The 19,606-nt window shown below is 39.3% G+C and overlaps 3 protein-coding genes across 7 annotated transcripts in view; 2 read left to right on the top strand and 1 right to left on the bottom strand.

Moving 5' to 3' along the window:
• UBR7 (ubiquitin protein ligase E3 component n-recognin 7) overlaps positions 1-19,606 on the top strand; it is a 442,484-nt gene that overhangs the window by 264,564 nt on the left and 158,314 nt on the right. The gene's annotated exons all lie outside the window — the stretch shown is intronic.
• The window catches only part of LYSET (lysosomal enzyme trafficking factor), a 389,296-nt gene that overhangs the window by 264,558 nt on the left and 105,132 nt on the right, over positions 1-19,606 (top strand). The gene's annotated exons all lie outside the window — the stretch shown is intronic.
• The window catches only part of ITPK1 (inositol-tetrakisphosphate 1-kinase), a 394,723-nt gene extending 375,117 nt beyond the window's left edge, over positions 1-19,606 (bottom strand). For 2 of the 5 annotated variants that reach the window (XM_069086036.1, XM_069086031.1), the window contains exons 1-2: positions 19,506-19,606; positions 18,391-18,625 (exon numbers count right to left, since the gene is read on the bottom strand). In XM_069086036.1, the coding sequence (XP_068942137.1) occupies positions 18,391-18,485 (95 nt within the window). In that variant the 5' untranslated portion in view covers positions 18,486-18,625; positions 19,506-19,606. Of the gene's footprint in view, positions 1-18,390; positions 18,626-18,715; positions 18,862-18,969; positions 19,090-19,427 lie in introns of those variants that run through there. The other 3 variants (XM_069086033.1, XM_069086034.1, XM_069086035.1) reach the window with 3 other exon arrangements.

Here is a 19,606-nt window from a genome sequence, read left to right as displayed (position 1 = left end):
TCTCGGTTTCCCCAGTCTAGCACACAAAACGTGCTTAATAAAGGCTTACTAACTCACCAATCTATGACCAGGCCTTAGGATGAAGTCAATCCAAGGTAAGTAAGGCAGCAGGTAGGGAGCCAGAGCAGTTAAGAGAGACGGCTGAATCAGGAGTGAAACAGCAAGAGCAAGAAGGGCCTCAGAGGTTATTTACTCCACATTTTACAGATGAAGAAACTAAAGGCCAGAAAGGTTAACTGATCTGCCTAAGGTCACACAGTAAGCTTTATAACCAAGCCTTGACCACAGATACCCTGACTCTAAATGAGTGCTCTGCTTTCCATACCACTTTAGAGGGTTATCTAAAAGATGGATTCCTTGAACTTAGCATAGTGTCTAACACATAGCAGATGCTTAATATTTACTGACTGACAGGTAGAAGCAGCTGTACCTTTGAGTCATCCTATCCTGTCAGAAAGAAACCTATTCCATTATCTTTTTATTTGTGTTTTTTAACTGGAACTGATTTCATTGCTATAGGGAATTCCAGAAAAGGAAATTCCCTTCCACCAATGCAGGGCTTTGAAACATTTAGCCTTAAAGAGTTACCCAGGTCACTGAAAAGGTAAATGACCTGCCCAGGCTCACAAAGCCAGGGGGAATGAGTCATCATCAAAACTTAAATCCAGGTTCCCCAGACCCTGAGGCTCGGCAACCAAGTCACCCCATTATTTGGTCAAAATTTTAAAACAACTTGCCTCAACAACTCTGAAGAAGTGTTGGGGATGATACCATAGCTGCATCTATAAATAGCATCCAATGTTCTCCAAATGAGAACTCCATGTCCACAATGACTTTTAGGGAAAATAAGCTAGTGTTGTAAATGCTGAAAAACTGGTGCTGCTCTTACCAAGCAAACAAATGTATGTAGATTCATCCTAACAGCTCAAATGGAAAATTTGACTCCAAGGTGAAGAAACTTTGCTTCCCTTTTGGTAAATTACCTTCAAGTGGAAATTTCAAGGTAAGCTTCACATGGAAACTACCACTTGAAAGTTTTCAACTCTTGGGAAAAGGGCACTCTATATAAATGTATCAAATGAGGTCAAGCAAAAAGGGGAGGGAAGGAAGGAGGGAGGAAAGGGAAAGAGAGAAAGGGAAAAAGAAAGGAAGTGAGGGAGGTAGGATTGGTTTCCATGTTAGCTAACTCCTTGGTCTTTTCTTTGCCTCCTATTCTCTTGACAAGTTACAAGTTCACATTAACCAAGAGGAATCCTACTGGACCTTCAGCAATTTCTTGGGACCAAATGTCTACACCTGAACCAGAAAATATCAAAATAATAGAATGTTAGGACAGTACTGGCTCTTAGAAACCTAGTCCTGACCAGCCATGAATGGCTTAGCTATTCTCAGCAATACAACAATCCAAGACAATATGGAAGGACCTATAACGAAACATGCGAATCACCTTCAAATAAAGAGTCTGAGTACAAATTGAAGCATATTGTTTTAGCTCTATTTTAGCTAGATGTTTTTGGTCTGTGTTTTCTTTTGCAACATGGTTAATATGAAAATGTTTTACATAACTACACATGTGGGGGCAGATAAGTAGCACAGTGAATAGAACACCGGCTATGAAGTCAGGAGGACCTGAGTTCAAATCTGGCCTCAGACATTCGACACACTTACTAGCCATGTGACCTTGGGCAAGTCACTGAACCCCAATTGCCCTGCCTTCCCCCTGCATAACCAAAAAAATAAAAATAAAAAAATAACTACACATGTGTAATCTATATCAAAGTGCTTACCTTCTCAAGGAGGAGTGAAGGAAGGGAGAGAGGGAATTTAGAACTCAAAAATTATTTTTTAAAAGATTATTAAAAATTCCTGTTACATGTAATATAAACTAAGATAAAAACAGCCTTTAAAAAATAAATAAATCATCTAGTCCAAATTCCTCATTGTATAGATAAGGAAACTGAAGCTCAGAGAGGGGGAATGACACACACCACCCTCACTACTAGTTACCAGAAGAGCCTAGATCTTAAGAAATGAAATAGTTTAAAAAAAAAACTTTCAAAGACTCCTGCAGAATGCTTTTAATAAGGATGCACTCAAACAGCAGACAAAATGCGATTGAGCACACACTCCCCCAACACACACCCACACAGAGTGTGTCTCAAAAGTCTTAGTGAAGTTTTAAACTCAAAACTGGCCAGAGTCACATAAGCAGGGAGCATAAGTGGGCAGCTGAGAAAACCCCAGTGTTTGGGACGAAAACTCCCCTGTCTGGTGGCAGAGTCCTACTGTGGCAAAAAGCCCAAAAGTCAAATCATTGAGTGGCAAAATGAGCAGGCAAAGGAAACAAAGCAGACAGAAGATTCCAACATTACACTCCTATTTTGGGGATAAGAAGGAGCAAGGCATGGAACAGGAGGAAAACAGTGAAGTCAGAACTCCTGCACCAAAAGCTTCAAAGGAAAATACAAGCTGGTTACAGGCCATAGAGGAAAATTGCCCTGATGTTCTAGAACCAGAAGGCAAAATAGAGGTTGAAAGAATTCACCCATCACCTCCTGAAAAAGATCCCCAAAAGAAAACTCCTAGGAATGTTATAGCCAGGTTCCGGAATTCCCAGATTAAGAAGAGAATATTACAAGTAGCCAGGAAGAAAGAGAATGGGGTAAACTATCTCATACAGAAGAGGCAAGGGAAAATGGTTACAATGGAGGGGAAGAATAGGAAGGCAAAAGGGAGTGGGTCAACCTTATTCACATTGAATTTGGCTTGGGGAGGTAATGAAATACATACTAAATAGTGTATCTCGCCCTACAGGAGAATAGGGGGCAAGGGGATGAGAGGGGGATGATGGAAGGGAGGGCAGGAGAGGAGAGGAGAGGAGAGGAGAGGAGAGGAGGGGAGAGAGAGGGACGGAGGGGAGGAGGGGAGAGGGGGGGGGAAGGGAAGGAGTGGAGAGGAAAGGAAGGAGAGGAGAGGAGAGGAGAGGAAAAGAAAAGAGAAAAGAAGTACACTGGGAAAATAAGCAAACAACAAAAAAGAGCCTGGCCATAAAAAGTTACTATTGTGACAGGGAAGATCAATTCACTAACTCAGAAGAAAACTATGTCAAAACAGCTACAAGCAAAGCCCAAAAGAAAAAGTGTGAATAGGACACAAACCCAACAAGAACTCTTGGGAGAGCTCAAAAAGTATTTTAACAACCAGATAAGAAAGGGAGAGGAAAAATTGGGGAAAGGAATGAAAATGATGCAAGGAAATTATGAGAAAGTCAACAACTTAGTAAAAGAAGCACTAAAAAATATTGAAGAAAATAACATCTTAAAAAGCAGGATGGCCAAATGGTAAAAAAAAAAAGGTACAAATAGTCACTGAAGAAATGAACTCCTTTAAAAATGTAAAATTGGCCAAATGGAAAAAGTACAAAAACTCACTGAAGAAAATAATTCCTTAAAAATTAGAACTGGGCAAGTGGAAGCTAATGACTGCAACTGACATCAATAAACAATAGAACAAAATCAAAATAATTTTTAAAAGAAAATATCAAATATCTCATTGAAAAACTGATGTGGAAATTAGATTAAGGAGAGAGAATTTAAGAACTATTGGACAACCTGAAAGCCATGATAAAAAATAGAACCTGGACATCATATTTAAAGAAATTATCAAAACTTCCCTATTACCCTAGAACTACAGGGTAAAATAGGAATGTAAAGAATCCACCAATCACCTCCTGAAAGAGATTCCAAAACGAAAATTCCCAGGAACATTATAATCAAATTCCAGAGCTCCCAGGTCAAGGAGAAAATATTACAAGTAGCCAGAAAGAAACAATTCAAATATCATGAAACCACAGTCATTAAGTCAAACCACATCAAAAGATTTAGTATTTTCCCCATTAAAAAATTAGAAGGCTTCAACTTAGATGCTGGGGAAGGCAAAAGAACTGATTACAACCAAGAATCACCTATCCAGCAAAACTGAGTATAATCCTTCAAGAGGAAAAAAAAGTGGATATTTAATGAAATAGGGGACTTTCAAGTATTCCTGATAAAAAGACCAGAGCTGAATAGAAAAACTGACTTCCAAACAAGAGTCAAGAGAAGCATAAAAAGGTAAACAGGAAAGAGAAATTATATGAGATTCAATAAGGTTAAACTGTTTACATTTCTATATGGAAAAATGATACTTGTAACTCCTAAGAACTTAGGTATTAGAGCAATCAGCAGTATATATTAGACAGAGAGCATGGGTATGAATTGATGATTGAAATGATTTCAAAAAAATAAAATTAAGGGGTAAGAATGAAGGATGCACTGGGAGAAGGGGGAAGAGAGAGGCTGAATGGGGGGAATTATCTCACATAAAGTATAAAAGGAAAAACATTTACAGTGGAGAAGATGGCGCTGGGGAGGCCAACACTTGAACCTTAACTCCAATCAGAAGTAGATCAAAGAGGAAATAACATATGCACAGTTGGGTATAGAAATCTATCTTACCCAAGGAAGAAGGGGAAGGGGATAAAAAAAGGGGGTGGGGTGAGTGGAGCTGATTGGAAGAACTATGGATTAAGGGAGTCAGTAGTAAGAAGCAAAACAGACTTTTGAGTGAACCAAGGTAAAAAGAGAGAGAATAAAAAGGGGAAAAAATAGGATAGAAGGAGATACAGTTACTAATCATAATTGTGAATATGAATGGGATGAACTCACCCATCAAACAAGCAGCAAAATGAACTGAAAACCAGAATCCAGCAAAATGTTGTTTACAAGATATACACTTGAAACAGACTGACACAGAAGAAAAATAAGGGACTGGAAAATTTACTATACTTCAGTTTAGTAAAAAAAAAAAAAAGCAAGGCAAAAATAGACCTAATTAAAAGAAATAAGCAAATAAACTACATTTTGCTAAAAATGTACCACTGACAATAAAGTTATTAGATATAAATACACCAAATGGCAGAGCATCCAAATTCCTAAAGGGAAAATTTCTAAAGTTAAATGAAATACAGGAAGAAACAGTAAAACTATAAGCAGTAAGCAGTGGGGGACCTCAACTGTCCCTTCGCAGAACTAGAGAAATCTAACCATAAAATAAACAAGAAAAAAGTTTAAAAAATGACTAAATTTTTTAGAAAAGTTAGATATGATAGGCTTCTGGAGAAAAGTGAATGGGAATAGAAAGCAGTATGCCTTTTTTCCAGCTGTACATGACATTTTTACAAAAACTGACCTGCATTAGGGTCTGTATTAGGGCATAAAAACTTCACAAACAAAACCCTTTTCAGATCCATAATGCAATAAAGGGCCATGGAAACATAGATTAAAAATTAATTAAAAACGAAATAATCTAATTCTAAAGAATGAATAGGTCAAGCAACAAACCACAAAAACAATAAACAATTTCATTAAAGAGAATAGTAACAGTGAGACAGCAAATCCAAATTTTTGGGATGCAACCAAAGCAATACTTAGAGGAAATTTTATATCTCTAAGAGCTTACATCAAAATAGAGAAAGAGTAGAACAATGAATTGGCATGCAACTAAAAAAAGCAGAAAAAGAACAAATAAATAAAAGTAGGAGCTGGTTTTATGAGGAAAATAAAGAACAGATAAACCACTGTTAATTTGATTTTAAAAAAGAAAATCAATTACCAGTATCAAAAATGAAAAAGGTAAATTCACTACCAATGAAAAGGAAATTAAAGGTGCAGCTAGGTGGTACAGCGAATGGAGCACCAGCCCTGGAGTCAGGAGGACCTGAGTTCAAAACCAGCCTCAGACACTTAACACTTACTAGCTGTGTGACCTTGGGCAAGTCACTTAACCCCAAGTGCCCTACCCTCCCCACTCCAAAAAGAAAAAAAAGGAAAAGAAATTAAAGCAATTATTAGGAACAATTTTGCCCAATTATGTGTCAATCTCAGTGAAACAGATGAATATTTACAAAAATATGAATTGCCTAGACTAACAGAAGAGGAAATAGAATACTTAAATAATGCTATCTTAGAAAAATTGAACAAACCAGCAATGAACTCCTAAGAAAAAGTCCTCAAGACCAGATGGATTCATAAATGAATTCTACCGAACATTTAAAGAACAATTTATTCCAATACTATACAAACTATCTGTAAAAGTAGACAAACAAGTAGTTCTACCAAATTCCTTTCATGACATAAATATGGTGCTGATACCTAAACTAGGAAGAGACAAAATAGAGAAAGAAAATGATAGACCAATTTCCCTAATAACTTGATGCAAAAATTTTAAATAAAATACTAGCAAGGAGATTACACAGCAACATATCACAAAGATCATAAACTATGAACAGATGGGATTTATAACAAGAATGCAGGGCTAGTTCAATGGAAAACTGTAAGCATAACTGACCATATCAACAAACAAGAATCATATAATCATCTCTAAAAATGCAGAAAAAGCTTTTGACAAAATACAACCACCATTCCTATTAAAAACACTAGAGAACAGAGGAATAAATGGAACTTTCCTTAAAATGATAAGTTATATCTATCTAAAACCATCAGGAAGCATTATCTGTAATGGGGATAAGGTAGAAGCCTTTCCAATAATATCAATGGTGAAGCAAGGATGCCCTTTATCACCATTATTATTCAATATTATACTAGAAATGCTAGTTATAGCAATAAGATAACAAGAAATTTTAAAATTAGAAAAGGCAACGAGGAAACAAAACTATCACTCTTTGCTGATAATATGATGGTATACCTAGAGAATCAACTAAAAAATTAGTTGAAATAATTAACAACATCAGTGAGCAGAACCAGGAAAATGTGGTACACAGTAATAGCCATGATCAACTATGAATGACTTAGCTATACATGACAATTCTGAAGGGCTTATGATGAAAAATGCTATCTGCTTCAATAAAAAGAACTGATGGAATCTAAATGTAGATCAAAGTATACTTTTTAAACTTTATTTTTGTTGGTCTGTGTTTTGCAACACGGCTAATTGGAAAATGTTTTGTATGACTGCACATATATAACCTATATCAAAGTGCCTGCCTTCTCAAGAAGAGGATAGGGGAGGAAAGGAAGGAGAAAATCTAAACTTCAAAAATTATTTTTAAAAATAATTTTTTTAAAAAAATTTTAAAAAATAATTTTTAAAAAAAAGTTAAAAAATTTCTAGGGGCAGCTAGGTGGCGCAGTGAATAGAGCACTGGCCCTGGAGTCAGAAGGACCCGAGTTCAAATCCAGCCTCAGACACTTGACACACTTACTAGCTGACTTTGGACAAGTCACTTAACCCCAATTGCCCTCCAAAAAAAGCAAAAAAAAATTTTTAATTTCTACATGTAATTGAGGAAAAAAATGGAAAAAATTATTTGTGTGAACAGCTAATAAAAATACAATCCTAAATCATTCTGCCAACAAAGATGCTCAAGAATGCTAAGTGCAAACTAATTAACGAGGCTCCAGCTTTTGACATTGTTCAGGTACTGGCAATGCTAATGAACAGGGAAGTTTCTGCTGACTCAGAATAGCTACCAGAAAACAGAACAGTTGCGAAGAATAGGCAGTATTTTTCCTACCTTCCTCTATAAGGAAACTGGATTAATCTAATGCTCTCAAATTTAGAATTTCTCCCTAATCACCACAGCTAAACTGGGATTTGTCCTGCTAAACCTAAATCAGCACACTGGTGTTGTGAGAAAGGGGATTATGTGGAAAACTATAGGCTAGAGAGAGAGACCTCATTGAAGGCTACCAAAACTGGCAGATTATACACACTGCTAACCAGGAGTTCTAAAAGCATAAGGGACAGATGTTTATGCAGAACACATACCCAAGTCTTCAAGAAGCAAAAGAAGAAAGGAACAAAGTTCAAACACTCAGAAGGAGGGTAAGGTTATATGTAAAAGGACAAGCAGATATCAACAAGCACTTAGCAAGCACTGACTACGTGCCAGGCAGTGTGATAAACACAGGGGCCATAAAGACACAAAAAATAAAATAATCCTTTTCTTGGAGGCATTCACAATTTATTGTGAGAAACCACATGTATATTTATTAGTATATACAATTCCTTTCCTTTTTTCTTTTTGTTGGGCCAGATGGGACCATATATGCTGGACCATCTAGGAAACTCCCAGCAGTAAGTGCTGCTACCAACACAGCACCACACCCTCTGAGTAACCTGGAGTCTAAGACTCCTGGCCAACAGGACTGTAAGCAGAAGCTCCCCAACAATCACTGCAGCCAAAAAAGAAGAAATTCACATCAGACCAAATAATGATCATGAAATACAAAGAGAAACTACAGTGATGTGCCTTCTTCCACTCCAGAAGTGAGAAGGAAGTCAGCTAGCTGCCCATGGGTAAAAGGAAAAGGGGCCAAAAACCAATCACTGAAGAGGGCAACCAAGCCTGTAACCTCCCAAGATAACCAGAAAGGCCAGAGACCAGGCAGCTAAAAGATGACATAGACTGCAAGGTTCTGTGTTCAGAGCAAGAAAGGACATAGATAGGGGCGGGGAGGTGGCGCAGTGAATAGAGCACTGGCCCTGGAGTCAGGAGGACCTGAGTTCAAATCTACCCTCAGACACTTAACACCTACTAACTGTGTGACCTTAGTTAAGTAACTTAACCCCAATTGCCCTGCCTTCCCTTCCAAAAAGAAAAAAAAAAGGCATAGATAAGAAGAGGCTTCATGTAGGATATAAAAAGGCAGAGGCAAGGAGGTGTTCCAAACATGTGGACTAGCCCATATAAATGCTGAGTGTGAAGCAGGCCAGACTAGAGAGTACAATACAAGTAGAATAATAAGTAATGAGCCTGGAAATGCAGGCTGGAGTCAAGCTAAGAAGGACTTTAAATGACAGAGGAGAGCGTATTAGCTCCTAAAGGCAAAATGTAGAGGACAATCTGGAAAGAAAAGAGAATCAAATCAGGGAGATCAACTGGGAGGTGACTACAGTAGTCCAGGTAAGAAAAGATGACACCCTGCATGGGGATGGTGGTCACTAATGGTCAAGAGAAGAGAAGCATGGAGATAATCCAGATTTTCTTTCCTAATTTCACAAGATACAAAGTACAGGGCAAACAGCTGACTCAACAATAAAAAAAAAAGGTGTCAAAATCCTAGCCTTCACCTAGTAATGAAGCAGGTCTTAAGTAAATACAAGTTGGGCAAGATATACCCCCACTTTAAGAGGGTATACCCACACTAAGGACCTGAAAAATTAGATTTTCAAAACTGATAATTATATTGATAATTGTGTTTTCTAAAAGTATTCATTTTACAAATGGAATGACCCTAGGATTTCTTTCAAAAAAACCTCCCCACAAAACTTTAAAGTATACTAAATAGAAATCTTTGCACAAAAATCTTTTTAGAAATACATGTTAAGTACATTAAACACTTATTAGTATAAGCATATGTATTGGCAAGCAAAGTAGTACTTTGCTGCTTGTTTCAGCTATTCAGGTGCCTGAGCCTCTTTGACTGTGGCAACTCTTTTGTTGGAAACAGTATACATTTGTGTTGCCTTTAATAGGCCTAAGAGTTTGGAGACCTTTCCTGCCCTTAATAAGCCTAAGGTATGCCTACATATAATAAGCCTACATGGATCCCATGGTAGGAGGAGCAGTACAAGAGGAACAGAACAGGAAGGGTGGAACAGGAAGAAGCAAAGCAGATAAAAAGCAAGAGCTGGGACCAAGCAGAGCTAAGAGACAGAATGTCTGTGATGTTGTCACTCTGTGGTTCTGTGTTGATGTTAGTTTGTCAAAGAGAAGCACTGTTGATTTGTGCTGATTTCTCAGGCAGAAAGTGAATTGAGGTGATAGTGCCAGCAATGTGTATAAATATTGTTGTAGACCTTTTGAGCTTTGTTTTCCTAGAAACAGAAGCTGTAAAGAGCACTTGCAGTAGAGCAGTCCCCATGAGCTGCAATATGGAACAGGAACGGAGAGCCACCTGTGAATCCTGGCAACAATCAGGTGAAGTCAGAGCTGAGAGGGTGGAAGAGGAGTCATTGGGGCTTGGAAGTCAGCCTCAAGTTAAGATGAAAGGAGACTTTATTTGAGTACTCAGTGCACTTGATGAGATTGTGACTTACTGTGACCCAGGGATAGATGGCCTTTGTACTTTCCACTACCCCCTTAAGGATAATTGGCTTCAGGTTGAATGGAAGCCAGCCTAGAGTCAAAATGAAAGAACACTTGACTTGGGTACTCTATACTGATTAAGGAGATTGTGACTTGCTGCATGAATGTCCAAGACTATGTAGCCACCTTAGTAATGAGTTATGTTGTTGTGAATGTTGTGCTTAATTTCTTGAATGTTTTGCTTTAGTTTATTGCTGAATAAACAGAGATGTCACATACTATGTGATTAGATCCTTAAAGCTATTCACAGCAGAGGTCCTCAGGAGAGCTGCTTGTGATTGGTTTTACAGTATGTAGTAATATACATACTATGAAAAGATACAATAATTACATCATATACACACACTAAATATAATGCCTAAGTACGCTGTGGGGGTTACAAAAGTATAAGACGTTATTTGTTGTTATGGAAAAGAGTGCCAAATTTAGCCAAGTTCAAATTCCAGTTCTACTTACTGCATCACCTGTGTGACCTTGGAGCAATCACCTCACTTCTCTGGGCCTCAGTTTCTTCATCTGTAAATCGTTCTTGCATTTCATAAGCTTTCTTCAAAGGTATGCTCAAATCCCACCACCTGCAAGTGGCCTTTAGTGGTCCCATCAGACACTGGTGTCTTTCTCCTAAGAAATTATCTCCCTCTTTCTTTCCCAGTCACTGCAACATAACTCTACTTGAGAGCAAGAAGAGCTCTTTTTGCCTTTCTTTGTACCCCCCGATGCTTGGTGTGGCAACGGGCCCACGTTGTTGCTTGTCATTCCACCATTTTAGTCACGTCCGACTCTGTGTGACCTCATCTCGGCAGACACTGGAGTGGTTTGCCATTTCCTTCTCCAGTCATTTAAGGGAGGAAACTGAGGCAAAAAGGATTAAATAATTTGCCCAGGGCCCCACAGCTAGTAAGCATATGAGGACCAATCTGCATTCAGGAAATTGAGTCTTCCTGATTTCAGGCCAGTACTGGATCCACCTAGCTGCCTCACAGCAGAGCACGAAGTAAGAGTCTAATAAACACTAGTTAGAAATGAGGTAAGCAAAGCCAAGAAAACAATACACTCAACCTCAACAATGTAAATGGAAAGAGCAACAACAACAGAAAATCAGTTTTGCAAAAGAACAATGCACTTGGCCTCAAAGAAAACACAGGCCTCCCAGTCACTTTTGCAGAGGTGAGAAGTCTACAGGTGTGAAAAGGGCACATATGGCCAGACTTTTTGCCAATGTAAACTGATGAGAGGTTTTACTGATTTTTAAAAATCTTCCTTGGGTCTTTTTAAAATAAATTCTTATTATAAAAGATGGTTCTCTGGAGGGGTAGAAATTTAGGTGAAGCTAAAAAAAAAAAAAGGTAGTAATCAAACCAATAAACATTTATTAGGCAACTACTAAGTGCCAGGCACTGGGCTACATTAATAAAAATTTATTTTAGAAATAAGTATCTTGAACTTTGACATGCATCATGCAAGATTAAGACTTTTCTCTGAGAGCTAGATGAACATAAATTAACATAATTAATAATTATGTTAAACATAATTCAGTGACCTGTGAATTCTTATTTGAGCCCCACAACTTATGGACTATAATAAAGGCAAGACTGGAAAAGTGAACTGTCAAAGGTAACACTTTATATCCATTATGACATATGGTTTCAAGATGAACAGTTAAAAAATATTTTCAAAATCTTGTGAACTCAACGCAAATCATGTAAAAAAAAAAGCATTTCCGATAAAATGTTCCATTTTTAAAATTTTGAAGATGTAAAAAATCACAATATTAATTAATCGATGCTTGTTGAGTAAAGATAAAAGCAAAGCATATAAATGATTCTTAAGAAAATCTACTCATCCTCCCCCCCCCACCCTCCCACCCCATACCTAGTACAAGTAACCAATGGTATTCCAAATGCCAATTTCAAAGAATCCTGAAATGTTAGGATTGGTAGGACCTAAGATCACTTAGTTCAACCACTTGGTTTTATAAATGAGGAAGTTAAATGGCTTGCCTAGAGTTATACAATTAGTTAGTGGTAAAGCCAGGACTAGAGTCCCAATTTTCTCTTTCACTTTCTTTTAACTACGGAGAAGCCCATAAGATTTTTTTTTTATTTACAAAGCTGTCACATTCTCAAAACTGTATTGCATATGTTTCTAGTACACAACTTGAAAAATACCAATCAACCAATGGCAGCACCCTTTTACACTAAAAAAGATCCCAACTCCGTGCCAGAATGCAAAATTCAAGCCTTGAGGACCTTGAAAGGGAAAAGGGAGAGGAAAAAAAAAACATAGTACTCTCTTATTATTCATTCTATATTTAGAGCCTACAATGTAGAAGACATTTTAACACTAACCTCACAAAGAATCAAAAAATTACATTAGAGAAATTGCATTCACAAAGAAATTCCTTGCCAAGCAATCCTTATACAGGAAGAGAAAGTACTACCACCTGATCCTCATCTAGTACTCAAAGGTCTAAAAATTGTTATGCCTACACTGTCTCATTAGTTGACCTTCACATCAACCTTGGGATAGTATTTTCAACATTTTTACTACCATTTTACAGATAAGAAAACTGAATTGAACTTAGCCCCACTAAATACAAAGCCACTACTCAAACTGAAGTACTTACCATGTATCACACAATTCAGCATTAAATGTTGTCAAGAGAAAGTTCTAATCTCTATCATTAATTTGCTATTGGGTCACATCTATGTGGGCCTTAGTTTCTTCCTCCAGAAATCTGGAGTATTATACTACATGACTTCAAAGATCCCTTTCTAGATTTAAAAGTCTAATGATCTAAAGAGTCTAAAATCTAAAGGATGTTATGTTCCACTGTTTATCTCCCCAACTATTTTCAGGAGCAACAATCTAAATTCAACAAACATTAAGCACCTATAGATACTATGCTAAATGCTGGGGATTAACCGAAAAACAGTCCCTGCTCACAAGGAGTTTACAATCTAATGAGACAACAAGCAAATAAATATATACAAAACAAGCTATGTAGAGGATAAAGAGAAATAATTAACAGAGGGAGGCACTAGAATTAAGAGGGGTTGGGAAAGGATTCCCAAAGATAGGATTTTTAGATGGGACTTAAAGGAAGCCATGAAAGTCAGTAGGTGAAACTGAGGAAGGAGATCATACTGGGTCCGTTTACTAAACACTTTCTCTATGTCCCAAGGACTAGTGATAAAAGTATGGTAAAATTTCTACTCTATCTTCTGATGAGGGAAGGAACAATTACATATATAAATTAATACAACATAGACATAAAATAAATACAAATAACTAGTTGTTTTCCTTCTTTCAGGAAAAAAGCAGAGGATTTGTAGCTTAAAATGTGGTACACAAGTCAGTAAGTAGTTACTAAAATTTTGCTTCTTTTTTTTGTTATGAGGGAAAACTAAATTGGGTGAATGGAGAGGGAATAGGTCTATACCAGTAAATGATCACTGAAAAAACAAGAAGGTGTCAATAAAACCTCAAAAGTGGGTGGGCAGCTAGGTGGTAAAGTGGATAGAGCACCAGACCTGGAGTCAAGAGGACTGAGTTTGGATGCAGAAGATGAGTTCAAATGTGACCACCAACACTTACTATGTGTGACCCTGGACAAGTCACTTCACCCTGATTGCCCCCAAAGAAATTAATTAAAATTGTGTTCTCCTGCACTAGGTCAGCTGAAGAAGCATTTCTATAGCATTTTAAGCAAAACAAATCGCTTTCCTCAAAACATCTCCATTAGATATTTAAGTATTATTTTCCCCATCTTAAAGGGAAGAAAGCAGACAGACCATTAAGTGACTTGCCCCAGAGTCCTCCAGCTAGTGCCAGAGCCAGGATTTAACTCAAGAATTCTTAGAAAATATAATACATGGGTATTTTTTATTTATTCCCTTGCTCTTCATCCCCACCTAGACAGTTCTGCACACCCAACCCAAACAGGACTAGAAATGATTTCCAAATGCTGAGTGGACTTCCCCCCCCCACATTTTATAAAGGAAAAAAATCTTTACCTAAAGAAGAGTTAACTAGCATAATTGCTGCATGAGCCCACTGAATAGCCAATCAAAAAAAAAAATGGAAAACTATTTCAGAAACAGAAGGAAATCCAAATTTTCAAGACCCTTCCCCCTTCTCCACAACCCTCACTCCAAGATTAAAGATTTGCATTACAAAAAGTTGTCCTCAACCCACAGTGAACGTTCAGCAGGTTGCTTCCCTTTATCATAATTGAAAGCACATGGTTTTAAGGACAGGCTGTGAACATCACATAATATTTATCACATGTGCCATAAAATGATTTTTAAAAATCATCTGTATCAAATATACAAATCTACCCCAAGAATATAAAGCAAATACTTAAACTTGCTTATAACTCTCACTATGACTGTGAGCCAAAAAAAATCTATTGACTAGATATAACAATCTCAACAGGCACAGGGAGAGGGGGAGTAGTTTTCATTTTGAGCATCATCCAAAAAACACTCTTAACAGAACCTGAAATTCATAGTTTTCGCCAAAATTTCAGGATTCTTCATTTCCTTTCTTTTATTTGGAATTAAATGTTTTAAATTATAAGTGGATATCAAAACACTCAGCAAAATGAACATCTCAGATATCAGTTCCCAAAAGGAGTCAGTGAACTAGGAGCTCAATAAAAAGTGCCTCCTATATATGCCAGGCACTATCATAAGAGCTGAGAGAGAGTGATGAACTTGGAATCAGAGGGCTTGGCTTCAAATCCTACATACGTTTTGTGCTTCCCATGTGACCTTCATAAATCATATGAGCCTCATTTGTAAAATGAGAGGAACAGAATCAATAATTCCTAAGGTTTATATCAATCTTTTGATTTTAAGATCCTACGTCATGAAAAAGTTTTGTAGGACAGTGACAACACTGATTAACTTTTTGGCCACAATAACTCTTAAAAGACTCTAAGTAAGATGTTACGATCTGGTGGAGTACTTAACACCAACAAATTCAGGAATCCCTGATGGACTGAAAAATGCTTTGCTGTACTGATGAGAACACAGGCCTGAGAGTCCAGTGTTTAACTCCAGATCCTACCATTTTCTTAGTTGTGTGGCTTTGGGCAAGTCTCTTCACCTCAGAATCTCAGTTCACCTCTAAAATGAGGATAATACTACTACTCACAGGTTGTTTTGTGAAACAAAAGAGATATGTCAAAACCTGTCACAGATATCTAGACAGCTACTTTGCAAAACTTAGCCAAACCCACCTACTTTAAAGGTCCCCAACTACTGAAAAAGAGTTAGTAGGGAGTAAAAAAAATTAAAGGCTGCTTTAGATTTGAAATACAAAATCAAGCCCTCCTAAGGTTAGAAATTATACAAAGTGTCTAATTACTCCACAAACCCTATTTAATCTGACAATAAGCCAGGTACTCTTTAGCTACAAATACAAAATGACACAGGGAACTAGATAAGTAAAGAAGCATTAACCAACATTTTTCAAGTCTTATAACTACAAGAAAACCCAAAAACCTTTCTAGGAAGATATATTTTCAAAAGTTTAGGCCCATGCCAAAAATGGTTCTTGAGTAATATGCAAGAATTCTATAATAAGATAATAGCTAACATACAGCTCTTTTAAGATTTGCAAAGCACTTTACAAATAATCTCATTTTATCCCTACAACCACCCTGGAACCTAGGTGCTATTACTGTCCCCACTTTGCAGAGACTGAGGCAGCCAGAGGCTAAGTGACTTACCCTGGGTCACACAGCAAATAAGTGTCTGAAGGATAACTCAGCACATCCACCACTGCAACACTTTTATAAGAATACATGCTTAGTGGTTAATATTTATGCATCCTGGTATCTTTTCAAGGTACCAAGAAAATGCAAATGCACTGCATTTTCATGCTTTCATGGGAAGTTCTTGGTCTCAGAGAGTCAGAAGGGACCTGTGACCCTATCTTGTCCAACCAGTCCATAGGCCAAAAATCCTTTCTAAGATATCCCCAACAAGTGGTCATCCCGCCTACATTACTTTAAGTAAGTGGAAGCCCACTATCTCCCCAAAGCACATATTACATTTTAGGACAGTTCTGAATGTTGGCAGATTTTCAATCTGCCTCTGCACTGCTCCTAGTTCTGACCCCTGGGACCAAGCAGACCAAATCTAATCCTTCTTCTATATTACCATCCTTCAACTAGATGAAGGGAGTTATCTTGTCTTTTAAATTCCTCTCCCCTCAACTCCAGTCTTCTCTTCTGATTAAACATCTCCCAGTTCCTTCTTTCTACCTGTCCTTTTCTCCAGTTCTCTCCTGCCTAACCTCCCTGGGAGACACTCCAGTTGATCAATGTCCTTCCTAAAATGTGCCAACCTAGATCTGAATACAATACAGCAGGTCTGGCCAGGACAGAGCGTCTCCATGTCCTGGACACTGTGGCCCTCTTAATGTGGCCTAATCTGAAGTCTACTGCATAGTTGCACACTCCTTTCAAGTTTGAAAAGCTTTCTTTCTGGGGATAAAATGAGCTAGAGGAGCAATGCCAAATGAAATCTGTTCCATCCCTGGAACACAGACTGACACACCATAGGGTTGTTTTACACAAGGTGAATTCTTTCCTAAGTTTGTTTCTGGGGGTGGGAGGGAGAGTGGGGGAAGAAAAAGGATACTATCAGTAGAAAGGTGAAACAGAGACTCTTTAGATGGCCTTGGTAAACAGACCTCTAGACCTACAGGGATTTGAAAAAGGTACTGCTGAAGAATCAAGTCTGCCAAACCCTAACCAAGTCATATGCCAGTTATTGTCACCTGCTTTCCTCCCCACACATTCCTGACTAAAGAACCCTAAGTTTAAACTTCCCAAGATGGTTCTTGGAAGCAAGGGGTATGTGCATCCCCTTTTAGAAAATGAATATACAATATCCAAACAAAAAACAGATATCTCAGCTGGGTGACTATTTTATTAACTATACAGATTCCCAAAGGGCTCATGTGAAACATATCCTTTAGACAATGTGCTCTTAACATCTCTTCTATGTCATGGAACTCTTTGGCAGCTTGGTGAAGCCTATGGACTCCTCAGAAGGATGACTTTTAAATGAATAAAACCAGATATACATATAACATATATGTACATATGCATATATACAGATGTATAAGATTATAAAGGAAACCACTGAAATGGTTATCAAAATTTTTTTTTTAATTCTGACTACAGGTTAAGATTTCCTGCCCTAAAACCACATTAGATTAAATTCATTCTAACAAAAATCAGTTTATTACTTTAAATTACATATACTAGATAAGGCATACCTGTCCCATGATCTTTCAAAATCTAATTAAGCATAAGGGCCAAAGGTCTTCCCAAATCAGATATTATTCTAAGGCAGAGAGAGCAGGACATATGGGGGAAAAAAACATTCTATTCAGGACCAGAAATACACACATTTAATAGGTCTGTTGACTGTCTACATGACTGACATACTAGCCAAGGGATTGGAGGCAAGTCAAGCTTACCACCTCCACAAACACACAATTTCATCTGAGGATAAAGGCACCTTACCCAGGAACAAAAGAGATAAAACCAATCAATCAGCAAGCACCATCAAGGCTACATCTCAAGAGACCGGAAACAAGGATGCCCAACAGTTCCTGCCCTCAGAGAACTAACCTTCTACCAGGAAAAACAATTTGTCCTCATAAGACTAGATACAAAACATAAGCAAAGGGAAATGCTTTACAAGGTAGATTGTTATTATCTTTGGTGGGAAGAGGAGATAAAGAAAAAAAAGATTTCTCTCTAAGTAGCATCCCAAGCCTTGGGGGGTAGGGAGGGTGGGGGTCCAGAACAACCAACTCAGAACCATTGGAAAACTCTCCCAAATTCAGCGGAGGTTCGATTAAATGCATAGTTGCCTACTCTATTTCACAGGCATCCCCATACAAAAGTAAAGCTAATTGCTTTGGACAGTGCTTAAATCAAACACCTCCCTGCCTTCACAGTATTGCCACCTAGAGCGCTGTGTGCCTCTGACTTCCATTAGTACCAGATTTCCTCCAATTGCTTTAATTTGTAGGTATTATAGATTAAGCCTCACATAGGCACCTGGAAATGTCTTATCAATTCTATCATAGGTGATGGTTCGGGAAGCAGGAGCTACAAGACCCACCCCAAAGCCAGTTAGTTTCATCAGATCCCAAAAGTGAAAGAGGCAGAAAGAAGCTGGCAAGTCCAACCCCAGAGCTCCTTTCCTTACCTGCACAGGTCGGCAAAGGCCTGGAAATTGAGCTTCTTGATCTTCTTCTCACTCAGCCAGTAACCAACTCTTTTTCCCTTCAAAAAGGTCTGCATCTTCGTCCTTGGATGGGGGTTGCTGCAGAGGAGGTGGGTGGGGGGATATCGTGCCAAGGCAGACAAGGCTGTGTCCTCAAGATTCACAGTCACGACCTCCACTCACAAAACAGGAACCGGGACTCAAGGCAAAAAGAATCCTGCGGGGAATAAAGACAGAGGAAGGTGGTTAAAATAATAATAAAATCAGGAGAGTGAAATTCACTTGCAGTAGACTCCAAGGGACGTACAGCATCAGCTGTAGTCTCGCTCCCACGCCCCACACACCACACTCCCCTGGCTGGTGCGGTAAGGCGGCCGAGGTTGCCAGGGATCTCCCTCCGGGCAACTTTTAAGTGTCTATTTGCCCGTCCAGGCCCAGGAGTGGAAAGGACAGGCAAAGAGCTGGGATGGGAAGGGGGGCGGGGAGAGGAGGAGGAGGAGCATGGGGTGGAGATGAAGGAAAAGGGGGAAGGTTAAAACAAAAAAAAAAAGGGAGCTTTACCTTCCTAAGGACCCACACTGAAAGAGCTGGAGAACCCCCCCCCCTGCCCCCGGCAGTGCACGCCAGGAGCCTCCCTACAGCGCAGAACACCACCCCCCGGGCAGCCACCGCGGCGGCACTGGAGAAAGAGAAGGCGGCGGCAGAGGCTCCCCAAGCTGAAGCCGCGCTCCCGCCCCCCAAATCCTCCACCCCCTTTTTTTTCTCCCCTCCAGCTCTCCCGATCTCCCCACCCTCTCCGCCCCCTGGCTTTATCCCGCCCAGGGCAGCAAGCACGCTCACTTGCCCTAGCTGAAGCACAGCAGGGGGTGAAGGCTCGAGAGAAGAGAGTTCGAATCCCCTTGACCCCCCCCACCCCGGACCCCCCGGGGAGTTCGAACCTGGCGCGAGCGGGGGCCCACGCCTCCCGGCCCCCCGCCGAACCCGCAGCGGCGGCCAGCCAGGCAGCACGAACTTCCCACCTGGTTCTCCTCCAGCACGGGTCCCCCAAGCTCGCAGGCTGCCTTCCCAGGCACCGCCGCCGCCCTTTCCCTTCCTACCTCCTCCTCCAGGCCGCCGCTGGGAGCCCGCTATTCTCAGCAGCCGCCTCCGTGGCCACTTCCTCCTCCTGCAGCCGCCGCTTCTTGCAACACCCCCCCCC

This window comes from Petaurus breviceps, unplaced genomic scaffold, assembly GCF_028583685.1.
Source record: "Petaurus breviceps papuanus isolate PSGF00001 unplaced genomic scaffold, PetGlider_PUasm1.0 177, whole genome shotgun sequence".
Taxonomy (NCBI): Eukaryota; Metazoa; Chordata; class Mammalia; order Diprotodontia; family Petauridae; genus Petaurus; species Petaurus breviceps.
The sequence above is the reverse complement of the archived record's forward strand: the minus strand, read 5'-3'. Positions and strand labels throughout refer to the sequence as shown.